This window comes from Sinocyclocheilus grahami, unplaced genomic scaffold, assembly GCF_001515645.1.
Source record: "Sinocyclocheilus grahami isolate Dianchi unplaced genomic scaffold, SAMN03320097.WGS_v1.1 scaffold445.1, whole genome shotgun sequence".
NCBI lineage: Eukaryota > Metazoa > Chordata > Actinopteri > Cypriniformes > Cyprinidae > Sinocyclocheilus > Sinocyclocheilus grahami.
Genome location: NW_015505624.1, coordinates 767,824 through 784,330, shown reverse-complemented (window position 1 = coordinate 784,330; position 16,507 = coordinate 767,824). Strand labels below are relative to the sequence as shown.

Sequence of the window (16,507 nt, the reverse complement as noted above, 5' to 3'; positions counted from 1 at the left end):
TGTTTGTGTGTGTGGGTGTGTGTGTGTGTGTGTATGGGTGTAAATAAGTGCATTGTGCTGTGCAAATGTATGTAAATCAGCTTATGTCCACAACTTTGTATATGTGCCAGTGCATCTACCCATCCATTCAGTATGCCTAGTCTTTTGCTGTTAATAAGGCTCATAATATGCCACTTAAATTTAAAATTAAAATGGAACTTTAACGAATTAAGAGTTATGTATTTGAATAACAAATTAAAAATCCATAAATTGGATTACACGGTTTTAACATAAATAAACAAATCAACGCAATGTGATGCATATTTGTCACATAAATCAAACAGGTTAGATTTCTGCATTTAGAAAATTATAGTTTATTATTAACTACTTGCATCTATTTGAATTTATTTAAATCATCGTATTTTCAAATGTATTTATTAATGTTGCTTGAAATCAGTTCACTGTGAAAACAATGAACCTTTAAAAAATATGACCATGTTTAAAATATGCCTATATAGCTGTGCAAACTTTATTCAGTTGAAGCAAATTAAATTTAATGTTAATTATAATTTTTTGTTGGTTTTTGTCAAGCGGTAACCTTCCGGTCTCTCTCGTGAAACCAACACGGAAGTGACTAAAACTGCAATTCATCGACTGGCCGCTAGAAGCTGGCTCCAAAAGGGAGTCAGTCCCATAGACTCCCCATGTTAAAATGCCCAACTTTACAGCAGAAAAAAAAATATGTTTACAGCCTGGTACAAAAAGTGGTTTTGGTTTATATAGCTAATTTTGCCCTTCACGACAACTGTGAGGGGGGTGAATTTTTTTAGAACTCATCCGTTTAAATTATATTAAGCCTTAACGTTTTGCATAATTAAGGGCGTGGCCACTTGAGCGACAGGTGGATTGCTGCTGCGGTCACCACCGTCGAGGCTAGGTGGGCGTGGTTTCAGCAACCAGTTCCCGCCTCTTTGCCCATTTTCAATTATCTGGGAGGGACGCGCTGCCAAGATGTCGACGGCTGGCTCCGCCCACTTTGAGCTTCAAAATATTTTTTTATTATTATTGCAAGTATAAACACTTAATATTCAACAATTAATGTAACATTGGATGACATTATGAATACACAAATTATATAGGAAGACAAAGAAGAAGAAGAAGAAAAAACAAAAAAAACATAGATAAAACAAAAAAGTACAGAGGTAGTAAATCAAAATTATGTACCATTCAGCAGATCATTATACAGTTTCACAAATTTGACACTTTTTTTGGTATTACTATTTTTTAGTGTTATAATTAAGTAGTTAAAGACAGATTTGTTTTTTCTTTTGTGTTGTTTATCTCACAATTTGTCCCTAAGCTTTTTTTAAGTTAATGTTAAATACAAAGAGTGCTTTTGCTACTAGGGTGGGTTAACAGTAAGTTGAGGCTTGTAACACTATAATAATTACATCAGCTTAAATGTTGTGTTCTTTTTTGGGAACATTAAGTAAATGAGGAAATTAGTGTTACAACTCTCCCTGCCTAACTCAGACCTAACAGAATTGAGCAAATGCTGTCTCTCAAAATGAATTCTGATTCAGATGATACCAGGGATGTACAGTACTCGGAGTTGATATCATCTGAATCAGGCAACAGCATTTAATGACTGTTGATTATCATAAAAATGAATTTCCACTTATCTCTCCTTTTCTCTAAAAAAATTACACGGTGACACTTTACTTGAAGGGGTGTGCATAAGACTGACATGACACCTTCATAATCATGACATGACACATGTCATGAATATAATGTCTACATTAAATTTGAAAGAAAATATTTTTGACACGTCAGACCAAAATTCCTTAACAAGGGGGCATTTGAAAAAAAAGATGATCAATAGACTCAAACTTTGAGCTTCAAATACGCTCTTCAGAAACCTACGGGTGACGTCACGGGCACTATGTCCATGTTTTTATACAGTCTATGGGTTTTGTGTATTTACAACACATTTAGTTAATTAGCACTATTACAGAATTCTTAACTGTTTTATTTATGTATGACTGACGAATATGCATCACATTTAGTTTACTGTAAAGCTGTGTAATCCAGATGAATGGAAATATGCAGTTCAAATACATAAATCGTTAATTTAGTCCTAAATAAGTTTTGAGGGCTTTTACAAAGGTCATGTGGTGTATCATGGGGGAGGGTCTTTTCTGGAGTCAATCATTCTGTGCATGAGGGATTAAAATAAGCTTTTACTATTTTAATCTTTTCAAATTGAGAAGAACGCACATATGTCTCTGATTACATTTGCTTTTCCAGTATCTGTTTGACTCTCACTATAATGAAAAACAGTCCCCTGATTATGTGATTACAGACAACTATAAATATTTGACTTTTTGAGCATTAATTATTAGGCAAAAGCAAAGATTGTCTAACAGTCTGTTGTTCTTCCAGTTATTGGCAGTAGCCTAGCAGGCATCGTATTACACAGCTATTTGTGAAGATTGTTTTTAATTTAAGCATATGTGCTATTTTGGATGAGTAGTATCAGAAGTGTTATGCATACGTTACTCATTTGAATGTTTCATATGTTTGCACAATTGGAGGTAAAATGTGTTTGTTTAGTAATGTCTGCTAGATGTTTGTCTACTATAAAATGCTGTTGCAGAAATCGGTGTAAATATGGTCAATCTATCACTCATGTACATACTGTATATATTATTTTCACAGTAAATAGTAATAATACATATATATTTTTTCACTAGTACTTATAGTCAATCATCCCACTGCTGCTACACTTTATTTATAATACACTCTCAGAATAAAAGGGACAAAACCTTTTCACGGGGCGTTATCCTTTCAAAGGGCACTAATATGTACCTTTAAGGTACCAAAATGCACCCTTTAGAGGTAAATATGGTACAAAGGAGTGCCTTTTGAAATGGAACTGCCCCAGTGATAGCTTTTGTGAGTGTACCTACTAACCATCAATTTCCTAGTCATCTAATGTCTGTTATTTACTCTGTGTACCTGAATTCTATTGTCTGCATATTGTCAATATATTCTGTTGTCTTAGTCCTTGTGACTGTCTACTACATGTATTAGTGTTGTTTCCTGGAGGAACTGTTTTGTTTTTATCCATTGCCATGTGATGTGCTAAAAGTGACAATAAATTTGATATTGACTTTTAAACTTATTTGACTTTTTCCCCAAATAAGGCAAAATGACTTTTTATTAACATGTTAATACTCTTTTTCATTTAAAAAAAAGATTTTTTTTAATTGCAATCGCTAGCTTCAAATTCAGTTGAAATTGTACTTTTCATCAAAAAAAATCAATAAAAAAAAGATATGGGGAAACCAGTGGTTACAACACTTTTTGCTTTAACACCTGTAACAGATTTGTTTTTTCTTTTGTGTTGTTTATCTCACAATTTGTCCCTAAGCTTTTTTAAGTTAATGTTAAATACAAAGAGTGCTTTTGCTACTAGGGTGGGTTAACAGTAAGTTGAGGCTTGTAACACTATAATAATTACATCAGCTTAAATTTTGTGTTCTTTTTTTGGAACATTAAGTAAATGAGGAAATTAGTGTTACAACTCTCCCTGCCTAACTCAGACTTAACAGAATTGAGCAAATGCTGTCTCTCAAAATTAATTCTGATTCAGATGATACCAGGGATGTACAGTACTCGGAGTTGATATCATCTGAATCAGGCAACAGCATTTAATGACTGTTGATTATCATAAAAATTAATTTCCACTTATCCCTCCTTTTCTCTAAAAAATTAACACGGTGACACTTTACTTGAAGGGGTGTGCATAAGACTGACATGAATGGTTTAATAGTTAATTTACTCATCCTTGGGTTGGTCCAAACCTTTCTTATGCTGAACACAAAAGAAGAATGTTGATAACCAAACAGCATTTTTCTGTACTACTGAAGTCAGTGGGGACCGTCAACTGTTTGGTAACCCACATTCTTCAAAATATCTTCTTTTACCTGTATGTTCAACAAAAGAAACAAACGTAAATGATGAATTTTCATTTTGGGTGAATTATCCTCTTAACATCAAAAGTACAAAACTATATGTGGATAACACTTCAGATCATCTGGTCTTTGGAAGTATATGACAAATCACCGACTTTTGGCTATAGACTTATATCTTGGCAAATCTGAGCATGGTTTGTGAAACTGTTGAGATCTCTTCTGAAACTGAGACACTTGAGTTTACTGGGTTCGTTTTCTCTGGAGAAAATTCTGAGAAACAATTGCATTTCGTTTTATCATTGAAAAACAGTTGAGACGGGGAGTGTTGCAACTCAGGGGAGTTGTAACACTATCACTTTAACCAGCTAGAAATGACCTAAATGGGTGAAATCATACATGACCATTACCGTGGATGACAGCAGAAGTTGCGAAAGAAAAAAAAAGGAAAAAAAAAAAACTTTTGTTGATGTTGTTAATGGATGTTAAATAACAGATCTGGTTTGAATTAGCAGTTATTCTTGTTATAATTAAACATTTTTACAAGCTTTTTGGCATTAAATAAAGAAATGAATGGATAAATAAATAAATAATAATAATAAATAAATAGAAATTCAATCAGAAGGTGAAGTTTGTAGACTTATCTAATTCTACAGGGCAGATGAAGATTGAAATCAATTGTGTGACATACAAAAACTGAGCAGAATAATTGTTTCCAAGGTTGATTATAATAAATGTTTCTAAAGCACCAAATCAGCTTCCTGAAGGATCACGTGGCACTGAAGACTGGAGCTTTGCCATGAAAAGGAAAAATTACTTTTTAAGATGGTAAAATAAAAAAAAATGAAAAATTTTAATGATATTTCACAATATTTTCTTCTGTATTTTTGTTCTTCTTACTGACCCCAAACTTTAAAATGTTAGTGTGCATATATATTATATTAGTTTGTTGGGGGATTCATTTTGAACATGTTAATCTGATTATCACAATATAAGCCTATTTCTATTCTTTTCCAATTCATCGGTGCATTAAGCTGTAACAACAGCACTCTGTATTTACCTTTGAGTGCTATAGACGTTGCAGATGTCATGTGTTGCAGACAAATAGCTATGTGAGTATTAGTTTGTGACAAATACAGACACAGAAACAATGCGTTCCCGTGTTCGTTTGGTATGTCTCTTCTCTACGGGTCTTCATTGTTGATTGACAGCAGGTTAAAGATTTCATCTGGCATCGGAATGATGTCACAAACATCGAGATCAATAAGTAGCTACCTGGAGATGAACGCCTTACAGCTCGCGCAGGAGCCTCCCTGCTGCCGACGTCACGAGCGCAGCTCTGTCCAGCAGAACGCGCCTCTATCACTGCCGAGGTCCGCGAGCGCGGAGGAGGAGCTGTCAAAGTTTACAGCCAAGCCGAGCGAGTTTTCTCAAGAAGACGAGACGGCAAGATCTCTGAACACTGAGAACCCCTTGAAAGAAGAGCCCTTCTAACTATGGAGTGAAGTCTGAGAGGCTTTACACATAAGAAATGGCAGGACCAACTGAGTTCGGATTGTTTTTTACCTTACTGCTCTCATGGAGCTTCTGCGCGACGCCGGAAAAGAAAGGTAGGAGTGTTGTGAAACGGCTTGTTGTATAAGGTTAAACCTTCATCTTTGGAGAATGAGCTCCTAGAGCTTGATGGGAACGGCGCACGTAGCCAAAAAAATGCTGGGTTAAATACAACCCAGTGCTGGGTAAAATAGGGACTAACCCAGCAATTGGGTTGTTTTGACCCAGCGGTTGGGTTACTACCCAGAAGGTTGGGTTAAACATTTGGGTCAAAACAACCCAATTGCTGGGTTTGTCCCTATTTTACCCAGCACTGGGTTGTATTTAACCCAGCATTTTTTCATTAGAGTGTACCTTCAGAGATGTGTGCTTTGAGGAACCCCGGTCAGCGTGGGAACAGTGGAAGTTTGTGCTCACAGTCCCACAGAGAACTTGGATATTTTGGATTAAGTAGTTTTTAACTGACACTTTTATTGAAGTTGACTAGACACAGATAGCCTAATGTTCCTTCTGGAACGTGGATCAATCCTTGGGTTTGAACTTTCAACCTTTCACTTACCAGCCCAGATTTAATTTATATGACCCCACCACAAACTTATTTAATAAGGTTATGATTTTTTAGCTTTATAGTGCAATACTGCGTGACAGTGCCATGATTCAAATTGCATAGCCGAGGCTGAGAGAAGATGATGATTCTTGCATTATGACTTATCAGACAACCTAAAACGTGTTTCATATGGTAACATTGCAGTTGGCTGGTTTCATTCAAAGTTAAAATAGTAATATATTTTAAACCAGCCTAACTACATAAGATTACAGATTTTACTTTGTTATATGTGTCAGATCAGGTAGAAATAGCTTCTGCACATTGTTTTAAAATTTATTTCACAGTTTGACATTAACATTTGATCTCTTTTTTGTCAAAGGATTTTGTTTGTTTGTATCATTTAACTTTCATTTTTACTTCATCTTTATGTTTCAACTCGATGACTTTTGACATTTTGTAATGAATAATTCAATTAAAAGGGTTAGGAAACGTGCAGTAAACGTATGGTTCTGCAATTTGAATCACTTTAATAAGAATTTTAGTTTTCCATTTTAGTATGTCAACATTTTTTTAAAAGTGAAAATAATTGTTGCCTTATTTGATCTGACCCTGACTTTGTTGGTTTAATGTAGTCAGGTTGATTCAGTCATTTTAGCTTATATTTGACTTAGATTTTATCACACAAAGCACTTTTTTTTCCCTCTAGGTTATCTAAATTATGTTTTAATATGTCGATCCAGTGCTCATTGTGATGAACATTTTCTTTGAAATGAATTCAGTGAACTAAAGCCATTTATTTAATCTATGATGTTAGAGTTTGTCACATTTATTAGATTAGTTAAAGTGTGTTTATATGCCACTTTGCATATTATTAAGATAATCTCAGGGGTGTGCTGTGTGTAAACACATGACAGTGCCAATACTGACAGATGGGGCACACACAAATCACTTTATTACAGTCTGCTTCATCATTTGGAACTCATTCAGGTTTACAGTCACGTTGCCAGGAGAGGAATCGCTTTCCTTTAATATACTGTAAGTTCTGTTTTGATAATCATCAATGATGTCACGTTTTCATGCTGAAGGTACTCAACTGTTTGTTACAGTTGGATAACTTTTGCTTTCTACTACCATATATATAAATGATATAGAGAAAGGGTCTGAACTATGAAGAATATTAAACAAATGGTTTTTTAAGTGGTGTTTAGTCACTCATTGTCATTGTTAATTGCACTGATTGCTGGTTTTCCAGCCCCTTGTGTTATAGAGGACAGGTATTACAGTATCAGTGAGGACAGGCATGACACCCTATAATGTCTTCGGGCTCCCTTTTGTGCCTCACTCAAGGTCAGAGAAATGCTGCAGCTATCTGTTATATTTTAGACCGAAACAGCTGTTTAGTCTTCATAGACTGCCCAGGTTAAATACTAGATAAATGCATCGCTGGCCCAGATTTCAAGTAGCTGTTTTGAAGGTGCACCGTGTTGAGCTATATTTGAATTTGCAGTAAACGTCCCACATTTGGTCATCAGTCCAGCCACATGACAGACTTTCAAGTGTGTCTTTCCTTTCATTAGTGTGGCATTTGACCTCTGGATAACGTCCAGCCTCATTGTGACCTAGAACAATGTCTCTCAGGTGGTCACATAAATCACCAGTGCAGTGAGAGCCATATGTGGGGGTATGGATGGAAACTGTTAAACACTCTTTTGGGTAGAGTACAAACACTACAGGCCAAAAGAATAAATACAGTTTTTTTTATGTTGTTGAAAGACATGTCTTTTGCTCACTAAGGCTGCATTTATTTAATAAATAATATAGTAAAACTGTAATATAGTGAAACAAATAAATGGAGCCTTGGTGAGCATTAAATAATTCTTTTAAAAAACTTTTTGAAAAAAATCAACATTTTTGTAGTCTATATTTTTATACCTAAATAAAAGTAGCTTCAAAGCAGACATTACCAGAGCAGAATAGGAAAAAAACTCCTCCTTTCTTCCGATAAAGGGATGGGCTGTAAATCAAAGCTTGTTCTAAAGCGGATAAGATCATATTCTTTAAACTCAAGTTTCTTGTGGGTTATTCCAATTTTAATGGACTTCACTTCATTGTGACCTAGAACAATGTCTCTCAGGTGGTCACCTAAATCACCAGTGCAGTGAGAGCCATATGTGGGGGTATGGATGGAAACTGTTAAACACTCTTTTGGGTAGAGTACAAACACTACAGGCCAAAAGAATAAATACAGTTTTTTTATGTTGTTGAAAGACATGTCTTTTGCTCACTAAGGCTGCATTTATTTAATAAATAATATAGTAAAACTGTAATATAGTGAAACAAATAAATGGAGCCTTGGTGAGCATTAAATAATTCTTTTAAAAAACTTTTTGAAAAAAATCAACATTTTTGTAGTCTATATTTTTATACCTAAATAAAAGTAGCTTCAAAGCAGACATTACCAGAGCAGAATAGGAAAAAAACTCCTCCTTTCTTCCGATAAAGGGATGGGCTGTAAATCAAAGCTTGTTCTAAAGCGGATAAGATCATATTCTTTAAACTCAAGTTTCTTGTGGGTTATTCCAATTTTAATGGACTTCACTCATTCCAAAATGAGAAAAGTTCCCCAAAACTTGTTTTCACTGTATGTTTAAATGAGTTTTGTCTATAGGCAGGGGGATTTAATCTAGTCCATCTCAGAGAGTTGTGCTCACAGGTCTTCTACAGACACTTATAACTCTCATCCGGATGGCTCAGAGGTGACTCAGAGTTAAAGTATACAGATACGTGTGAGATGAGCTTTAGTTGTGCTTGCTGGATCTGGGGCTTCGCCTGTTTGAAGTAGTAAAGGTGTTGGAATGGGGTTTGTCAGCATATTTGTGTACAATATGTCTAGAAAAGTCAAAACCCAATGCTTTTTACAAAGTAAATAGCTGTTTTTCCCCTCTATAAATGTTTTAGTTCAACTCTTTAACAGTCCAGAGGAATAAGTTATATTAGTATTTCACCCTCATTCTTCACCTCAATAAATTCTTATTGCAGCCGAAGGATTTTAATCTGAAATTCTAAAATGTCAGCAGAACTGCTGCAGAAAACCATGAAACTTAAAAGGATAGTTCACCTGAAAATGTAAAACTGTCATCATTTACTCACAAAAAAAACTTTTTTGTACTAGATGGTGCGTCTCATACACGAGTCTGCTTGTTGAGTCAGGCTTCTTCTAATCATTTACAACTTGCTTGTTTGTGAGCCAAAAGACAGATCTCCAAAATATTTCAAAACAGCTAAATAAAACAGTCATCACGTGCTGTACCATTCCTTATCGAGTCGCTGGCATGCTTAGGAACTTTCGAGACAGTGAGTAAGAGCATGATCTTAAAGAGTTTCCTTTAAAGGGATAGTTCACACAAATATGAATCTTCTGTCATCATGTACTCGTCTGCATGTTGTTTCAAACCCATGTGACTTTCTTTCTTTTGTTACAATGGGCGTTCTTTACATTCACTTACAATGAATAGGGAACTGGCGCTTTCAAAATTCAACAGGATGTAAAAACACAATCAAAATATAGAAAATAACTCCTTATGACTTCTTAAGCCATATGATAGTTTTATAAGGAACAGACTGAAATCTAAGACATTTTTCACTAATAATCTTCCCATCCAGAGAGATGTGAAGCACTGCAGTCAGATCATTGAGTTGAACTCTGAGTCGTGAATGAATCATTGAATAAATCTTTTGAATGGCTTTTGAATGAATCAACTCAATTCATCACACAAAACTACTTTTTTAACTGTTGTGTGTTTCAGAAGACTTGAAAAGGAAAATACATAAAGGATGATGTGTAAGATTGACAGACCCAGTATATGCATGTCATATCGTCTAGTTATAGCCAATATCATTATCATATACAAGTCAAAGGCTAGAGTAGGATGTCTTAATAGTTTACCCCCCCAAAAAAATTCTGCCATAATTTACTTAGCCTCATATTGTACTATTTCTATATTACTTTTTTTTTTTTAAATAGACCACAAAAGAAGATCTTTTGAAGAATTATTTAGGCCATACAAGACTCAGCCACTGGGAGTCTAATGTTGGACCATGTTGATTTTCATTGTATTGACATTTTTTTAAATAGACCACAAAAGAAGATCTTTTGAAGAATTATTTAGGCCATACAAGACTCAGCCACTGGGGGTCTAATGTTGGACCATGTTGATTTTCATTGTATTGACATTTTTTCAAAATATCTTCTTTTGTGTTCCACTGAAGAAATAAAGTCATACTGGTTTGGAACAATATGAGGGAGAGTATATGATGGCAGAATTGATGTTTTTTCTTCATTTCATTAATTCCTTTACGTTTATCCAGGTTTAACTCTCCAATTGGGAATCCTGTTCGTCTCAAGTCTCTCTCATTTATTCAAAGAATTCTGATTTGTTTCTTGTTAACGATGAAGGTCATAGATGGATTTGTTTTGCACTCTTGTGAGTGTTTTGCCTGTTCGGCCTCAAGCATCATACCATTTAGATTTTGTCTTGAAAACACCCTGATATCCTTGCCAAGACTGATACCTTATAAAATGTAACAAAACAGACCATTTTCATAATTACAGGCTCACCTAATTTTCAAAACACTGGTTGCACATCACTCCATGTTCCCCAGGTCTGCCAATTTAACTTGTTTCTTATGATAAGTAGTCTTTTTGATTTGTCATACGGCAGATAAAAAGTGCACCATAATCCGATTGTCCTCTTTTGCAGTCACATATCCTCCTTCAAAAAGCCATCATTGTCAGTTCTTCCAGTAATGGCTGGAGACCATCAATGTTCTCCATTGGGATTATGAATTGTTTAGCCAGTGATCTTGGGAAATACATCAACCCTGTTTTCCCCTAATTGTGAGTTGAATTTGAGATGTGATACTGCTCTTTATTCCCATTATCTTCCTCCCCCGCCTCGGGACGATCCAATATGTAGGACCGTAAACTGTCAGGCATCATTTCATTGTGTCTTCTGCCAAATAAAAATAAATGTAAATAACATATGCAGTTAGATTGACTGGAACATCTTGGTCAGTTAATTGACATGGGAACAGTTTTTGGCACTGGTTTGCTAGTGTCCTGCAATTTTAATAGCGATGACAGCTCTCTCTCTCTCGCTCTCATCATCTCTCTCGCTCTCTTTCAGTTGTGTACTCTGGGGGCTAAATAACATCTCCTCACCAAATAAAAATCATTGCAAAGGAATGCTTTGAGCCTACAGCTTTCCTGTAGTTCAACAGGTAGAGCATGGTGCTTGCGACACCAGAGGTTGAGTTAACAGAAAACTTTCCACCATTTGCCTACACTGTAAAAAAAAAAATGTTTCGCCGGAATTTTACCATAAAAAAATACAGTAGCAACGTTTTAGGTTTTACGGTTTTAACTTAAATTTACAGTTAAATACCGTAATTTCATTAACTGATATACTGTTAATATACCAACCTATTGAAGTACTGAAATCTGTTTTGTACCTTTGTAATACATTGATAACCACCAAATGCAGGTGGTGATGAGAAAGTCACATGATGAACCAAGGCCCATCACAAGCAGCTTTTAAACAATATCATACTGTATATAGAAGGTGCACAGTGTCATTCACACAAACGCTAAACACCATCATGGTAACCCACATGAAACTGAAATAATGCAATAAACATTAATTACACAACATTAGGTGTAACACACAACCCTAATATACAAAACTGATAAGAAAAAATTAAGAAGAAACATAGTTATTTCAACAAAAAAACATACAATTTGAAATGTAACGCAGGGAATTCTGGGAATGTCAATTTACGGTTATTCACTGTAAATTATACGGAATTTTTCACTTCCAAAAACGGTATACTACCGTAAAATTTATGTCCAATACATGTAATGTCCAATACAGTTTTTCACCGTATATAGTAGGGGAATTTACCGTTAACCATTTAACAGGTTTTTACTGTAGCATTTTTACAGTCATTTACCTTTAAATTCACTGTAATTTTTTACAGTGTAGCTTTGACTAATTCAAAACGCTTTCTGTCATTTTGACAGAAAAGAACAAGAAAAAACATTATTTTAACTCATCAATTGAGCACTCACTCTCAGCCAAGTGACTGTTAGAAAACAGGACTTTTTAACACACAATTAGCTAATTTTCTACTTTCCATATGAAGTAAAGATGTAGCGTATAGTGGTTAAACGGATCGTAGTTGATCCGTGACGCATACGGACCAAGCCCCACGGTTCGGCACGCATGTGGTCCACGGATTAATTGCAAAATTAAACCATAATAGAGTATAAGTTTATCATTTGTTCGTATTAACACAAGCAAGTGAATTTTAAACAACAAAGGGAACTCGATTCGTTACTCGCACGCTGTTCTCTACGCGCACAGCTGCACACACGCATTTCAGACGGCGCGCGAATGCCGAATTGAATCCTCTTCTGAATCCTCTGAACAGACACATACACATAAAATTATGACAAAATGCCCATCTCGACAATCATTCAGGTAAACGCAGTCAGTTATATCTCAAGTGAATGAAAACAGCTGAGAAAGAAATCTGATGTGATGTGTATCATTATATCGGATCCGTGCATCAGGTCTTAAAGATACAGCAGCCTATAAATACTGCTGCTGTCATTAATGATCATCAAACAACAAAACAGCTGTGATAAAAATCTATATTTAATTTATACAGTGAACACTATGCAGTGTTATTTTCCCTAATTATTACATTTCTGTATTTGAATACTACCAACCTTATTTTATTTGTAACATATTCTGTTGTATTTATCTATGCTTGTAATTTGTGTATTTGTTCTTATTTTTACTGGCTGTTCTCTTGTCTCTTTAATCATGTTTACATTTTCTTAGTTAATCTAGTAGTATTTGCTGTGGTATCAAAGAAGTACTTTGCTTTAAGTAATAAATGGAAAGTAAGTTAAATTGGAATATTTTCTTGCTGATTCGAAAAATGATCCGATCCGTGGGCCAAAAACCGTAATGTGATCTGAACCGTGAGATTTGTGATCCGCTGAACCACTAGTAGCGTAGTTATTTTAATTATAGTGACACAATGATGTAATCCATACATTCCCCAATTCAGAGAAATAATGAAAAGAAGACATTTTCACATGCTTGTCAGTGATTGTCATTTTTTAAAAGTCTTTGTTTCACATGGTGCAGTTCACTTTACTGTAGACTATGACTCAAAAGTGATATAGGCCTAAATTACTGCTGTTAAACAAGAAATGGCATGATGGATAAGCTAATTCACATAAAAATTAAAATTCTGTCATCATTTAAATATCTTTAAACATTGTGTTTTGCGACTAAACAATGCAAGTCAATCAGTCCTGTTAATTCTGATGTAATTAAAATAAAACACATAAATATGATGTCAGTGAACATCATTATTTTTACTTTTTCACTTGTTTTTTTTTTTACATTTTAGGATTGTGTAAGATTATTATTTTTAATTACTGGTCATATTGGCTAAATTAAGGTGGTGTGACCATAGAAAAAATCCATAGAAAAATCAGGACAATTTTGAACCATCCTCTGAGCAATACAAGTCACGGGATCGACACCTAAGGAAGAACACTGTCAAAATGTAACTATAAATCACAAGTTAATTTGGATTAAGGTCACATTTAAAGATTTATATTTATGCAGAGTTGTATAATAATTGACAAATGGAAATCACAATCCAGGGCTCAATGCCCAGGATTTTTTCTACTGGCCTAGTTGGGCTAGTGGTTCAATTTTTTTACTTGCCCTGCGAACATTTTCACTGGCCCTGCCACAAAAAATCAAACAAAAAACCTTGTTATCATTGTTTTTGACCCGTGTTATCTTGTATTCTAATAGGCTAAAAAAGCTTATATGACATAAAAATTTTAGATACCAGTTAAATTATACAATTCTCGATTCCAATTTCAATACCACAGCAAAACCACTAGCCTAACAGATATGAAGTTCAAACATTATTAAAGACAAGTGTACAGTCAGTAAAAAAGATTAAATGGACAAATTACAAGCACTAGCACAAATAAAGAAATAGAACAAAGATTCAAATTAAACAATTCATTAGGTTTTTCTACTTAAATGATTTACCTAAACGTGTCTATGTTCGCGCGAATCATTCGTGATCCAGCTTAACCTACAGAAGAAGTGAGTATGAGGTTTTTTAATGAATCTTTGCAAATCGCCTTTCCTAATAATGTGCTAGTTAGCAAGTGTGGCTAAAGTTAAGTTTAGTCTCTCAGTGAACGGCTCGTCACCCCAGGGAAGAGAGGCGGGGTGAGCAGAGCTCATTTGCATTTAAAGGAACATGCAACAAAACGGCTCGCTGTGAAAAGAGCTGTTTTTAACAGGGTAAAAAGGGTGTTGTTTTACACTACAATTGAGAAATTTTAACCAAAGTATGTTATAGACTTTTCATAAAGACCCTAAAGAATCATATCAACTTGGAAAATGGGCATCCGATGGCCCCTTTACAATCACATGAATGTTTAGATTGGCAAGGCTTAAAAACATGTGCAAATGATAAACTTCCGTGACGCCGTAGCAGAGGCCTGATCAAGTCAGTGACAAACCCGTCAACTGTCCCGAGTGTCTTTCACACTGGCCCCGGGCCATCGGGCAGTCCTTATTGTCGAGCCCTGCAATCTCAATTTCTTCTGTGTGACAATCGTGATTTCTTGATTTATTTGCAAGAGCTTTGCTCGCTGCCTACAAATGATTAATTTTGCAAATCCAATTGACACAAGTCTCTACCCACTAAATAAACATGCTTGACACCATGAGTTTTTGTGTCAATATTGTTTACATTTCTTCGATTTCAACATCATTGTTTACACTATAAAGTGAGGTAATTAAATGCAAAACACCTTGGAACCTTGCGATTTCTTCACCATCCTGATTTTTTGTCTCATTGTCCTCATCTGTCATCGAGCTCCCACACTGTTTGTACGCGCTTTGCATGACCTCGTGATTGGTTTTGCAGACGGCCGGCTGTGATTTCTCTCAGCAAAACCTAATGCCCGGCATCAATTTCCTGCCTTTAATACCTGCATACTTCCTCCTCCACCTCTACTAAGTTTTCATCATCCGTTCTGAACGCTTATTCAAGATGAGTTACCAGAGCCCACTCATGGCTCCATATTGAGTTCCCGGGAGGGCGATTGTAAAAAAATGTCCGTAACTAAGGGGCCTTCAGCATGTGAAGGCTGGTTGTTTCAGGGTCTTGATGCCTCTCCCCAGTGATTGGCTTTCCCAGAATCACATCTGCTGAAGCGGTTGGAGTTTCAAGAGCTGCAGAGAAAGTCAAATGAGTTCGCCGGAAAAAGACGAACCTCCTGCTTTGATAAACTGTTGAGCAGTTACCTAAAACTGGCGAAGAAGTCAGTGCCTCATTTGCTGGAGTGGCTCTCTCTCTCTCTTTGGCAGAGAACAATGAGGGTTTTCTTCAGGCAGACTGCAGTTCTTGAATGTTTCTCCATACGACTGCTATAAAGGAAAGAGCTATGTGACAGAAGTCTCATGTTCTCTTCGAGTTCCTTTGTTGTTCACAGTCGTGTGGCAGCTCTGACAGTTCGATTGTATGCTGATTGCAGTGACAGGGATTGAGCTTGAAATAGCCAGAATCTATTTAGATCTAAACGCTGTGATTACCTGTGACAAAAGCACTTTCTTTCTTTCTTTTTTTCTTTCTTTCTTTCTTTCTTTCTTTCTTTCTTTCTTTCTTTCTTTCTTTCTTTCTTTCTTTCTTTCTTTCTTTCTTTCTTTCTTTCAGAATCCTTGTCTGCATGTTAACATGCATGCTAATTCTCAAGCTAGTTCTGTGAGGTTTGCCAGATCATGGGAAGACTACGTTTGGAAACTCATGAATGTGCCCGGAAATGGTGCATTGCACCTTTCTTTCTTTCTTTCTTTCTTTCTTTCTTTCTTTCTTTCTTTTTTTCTTTCTTTCTTTCTTTCTTTCTTTCTTTCTTTCTTTCTTTCAATAAGAACTCTTAACTTTTAAAAAGAATCCTTGTCTGCATGTTAACATGCATGCTAATTCTCAAGCTAGTTCTGTGAGGTTTGCCAGATCATGGGAAGACTACGTTTGGAAACTCATGAATGTGCCCGGAAATGGTGCATTGCACCTGGACGTCATGGAGTTTATAGCATTTCCATTATCAAGTTCCATTATCTATGGTGGAAAGAGACCTTGGAATTCAGGCTGGAAAAACTTTCCTTTTCATTCTTGACATCTCATTAGGGTGTGGCTTCAGGTGATAAGATGCAGAGATAATCCCACAGGATTTCTCATCACATTTAATTGTCCACTAGAAAAGACCACCACATATGTATATATATATATATATATATATATATATATATATATATATATATATATATATATATATATATAT

At 35.5% G+C, this 16,507-nt stretch overlaps 1 protein-coding gene across 1 annotated transcript in view; it reads left to right on the top strand.

Moving 5' to 3' along the window:
• Window positions 1–5,334: 5,334 nt before the first annotated feature.
• Window positions 5,335–16,507, top strand: part of LOC107552288 (epidermal growth factor receptor-like) — a 47,461-nt gene continuing 36,288 nt past the window's right edge. The window contains exon 1 of the mRNA XM_016234146.1: window positions 5,335–5,563. Within this exon, the coding sequence (XP_016089632.1) occupies window positions 5,485–5,563 (79 nt within the window). The 5' untranslated portion in view covers window positions 5,335–5,484. The remainder of the gene's footprint in view (window positions 5,564–16,507) is intronic.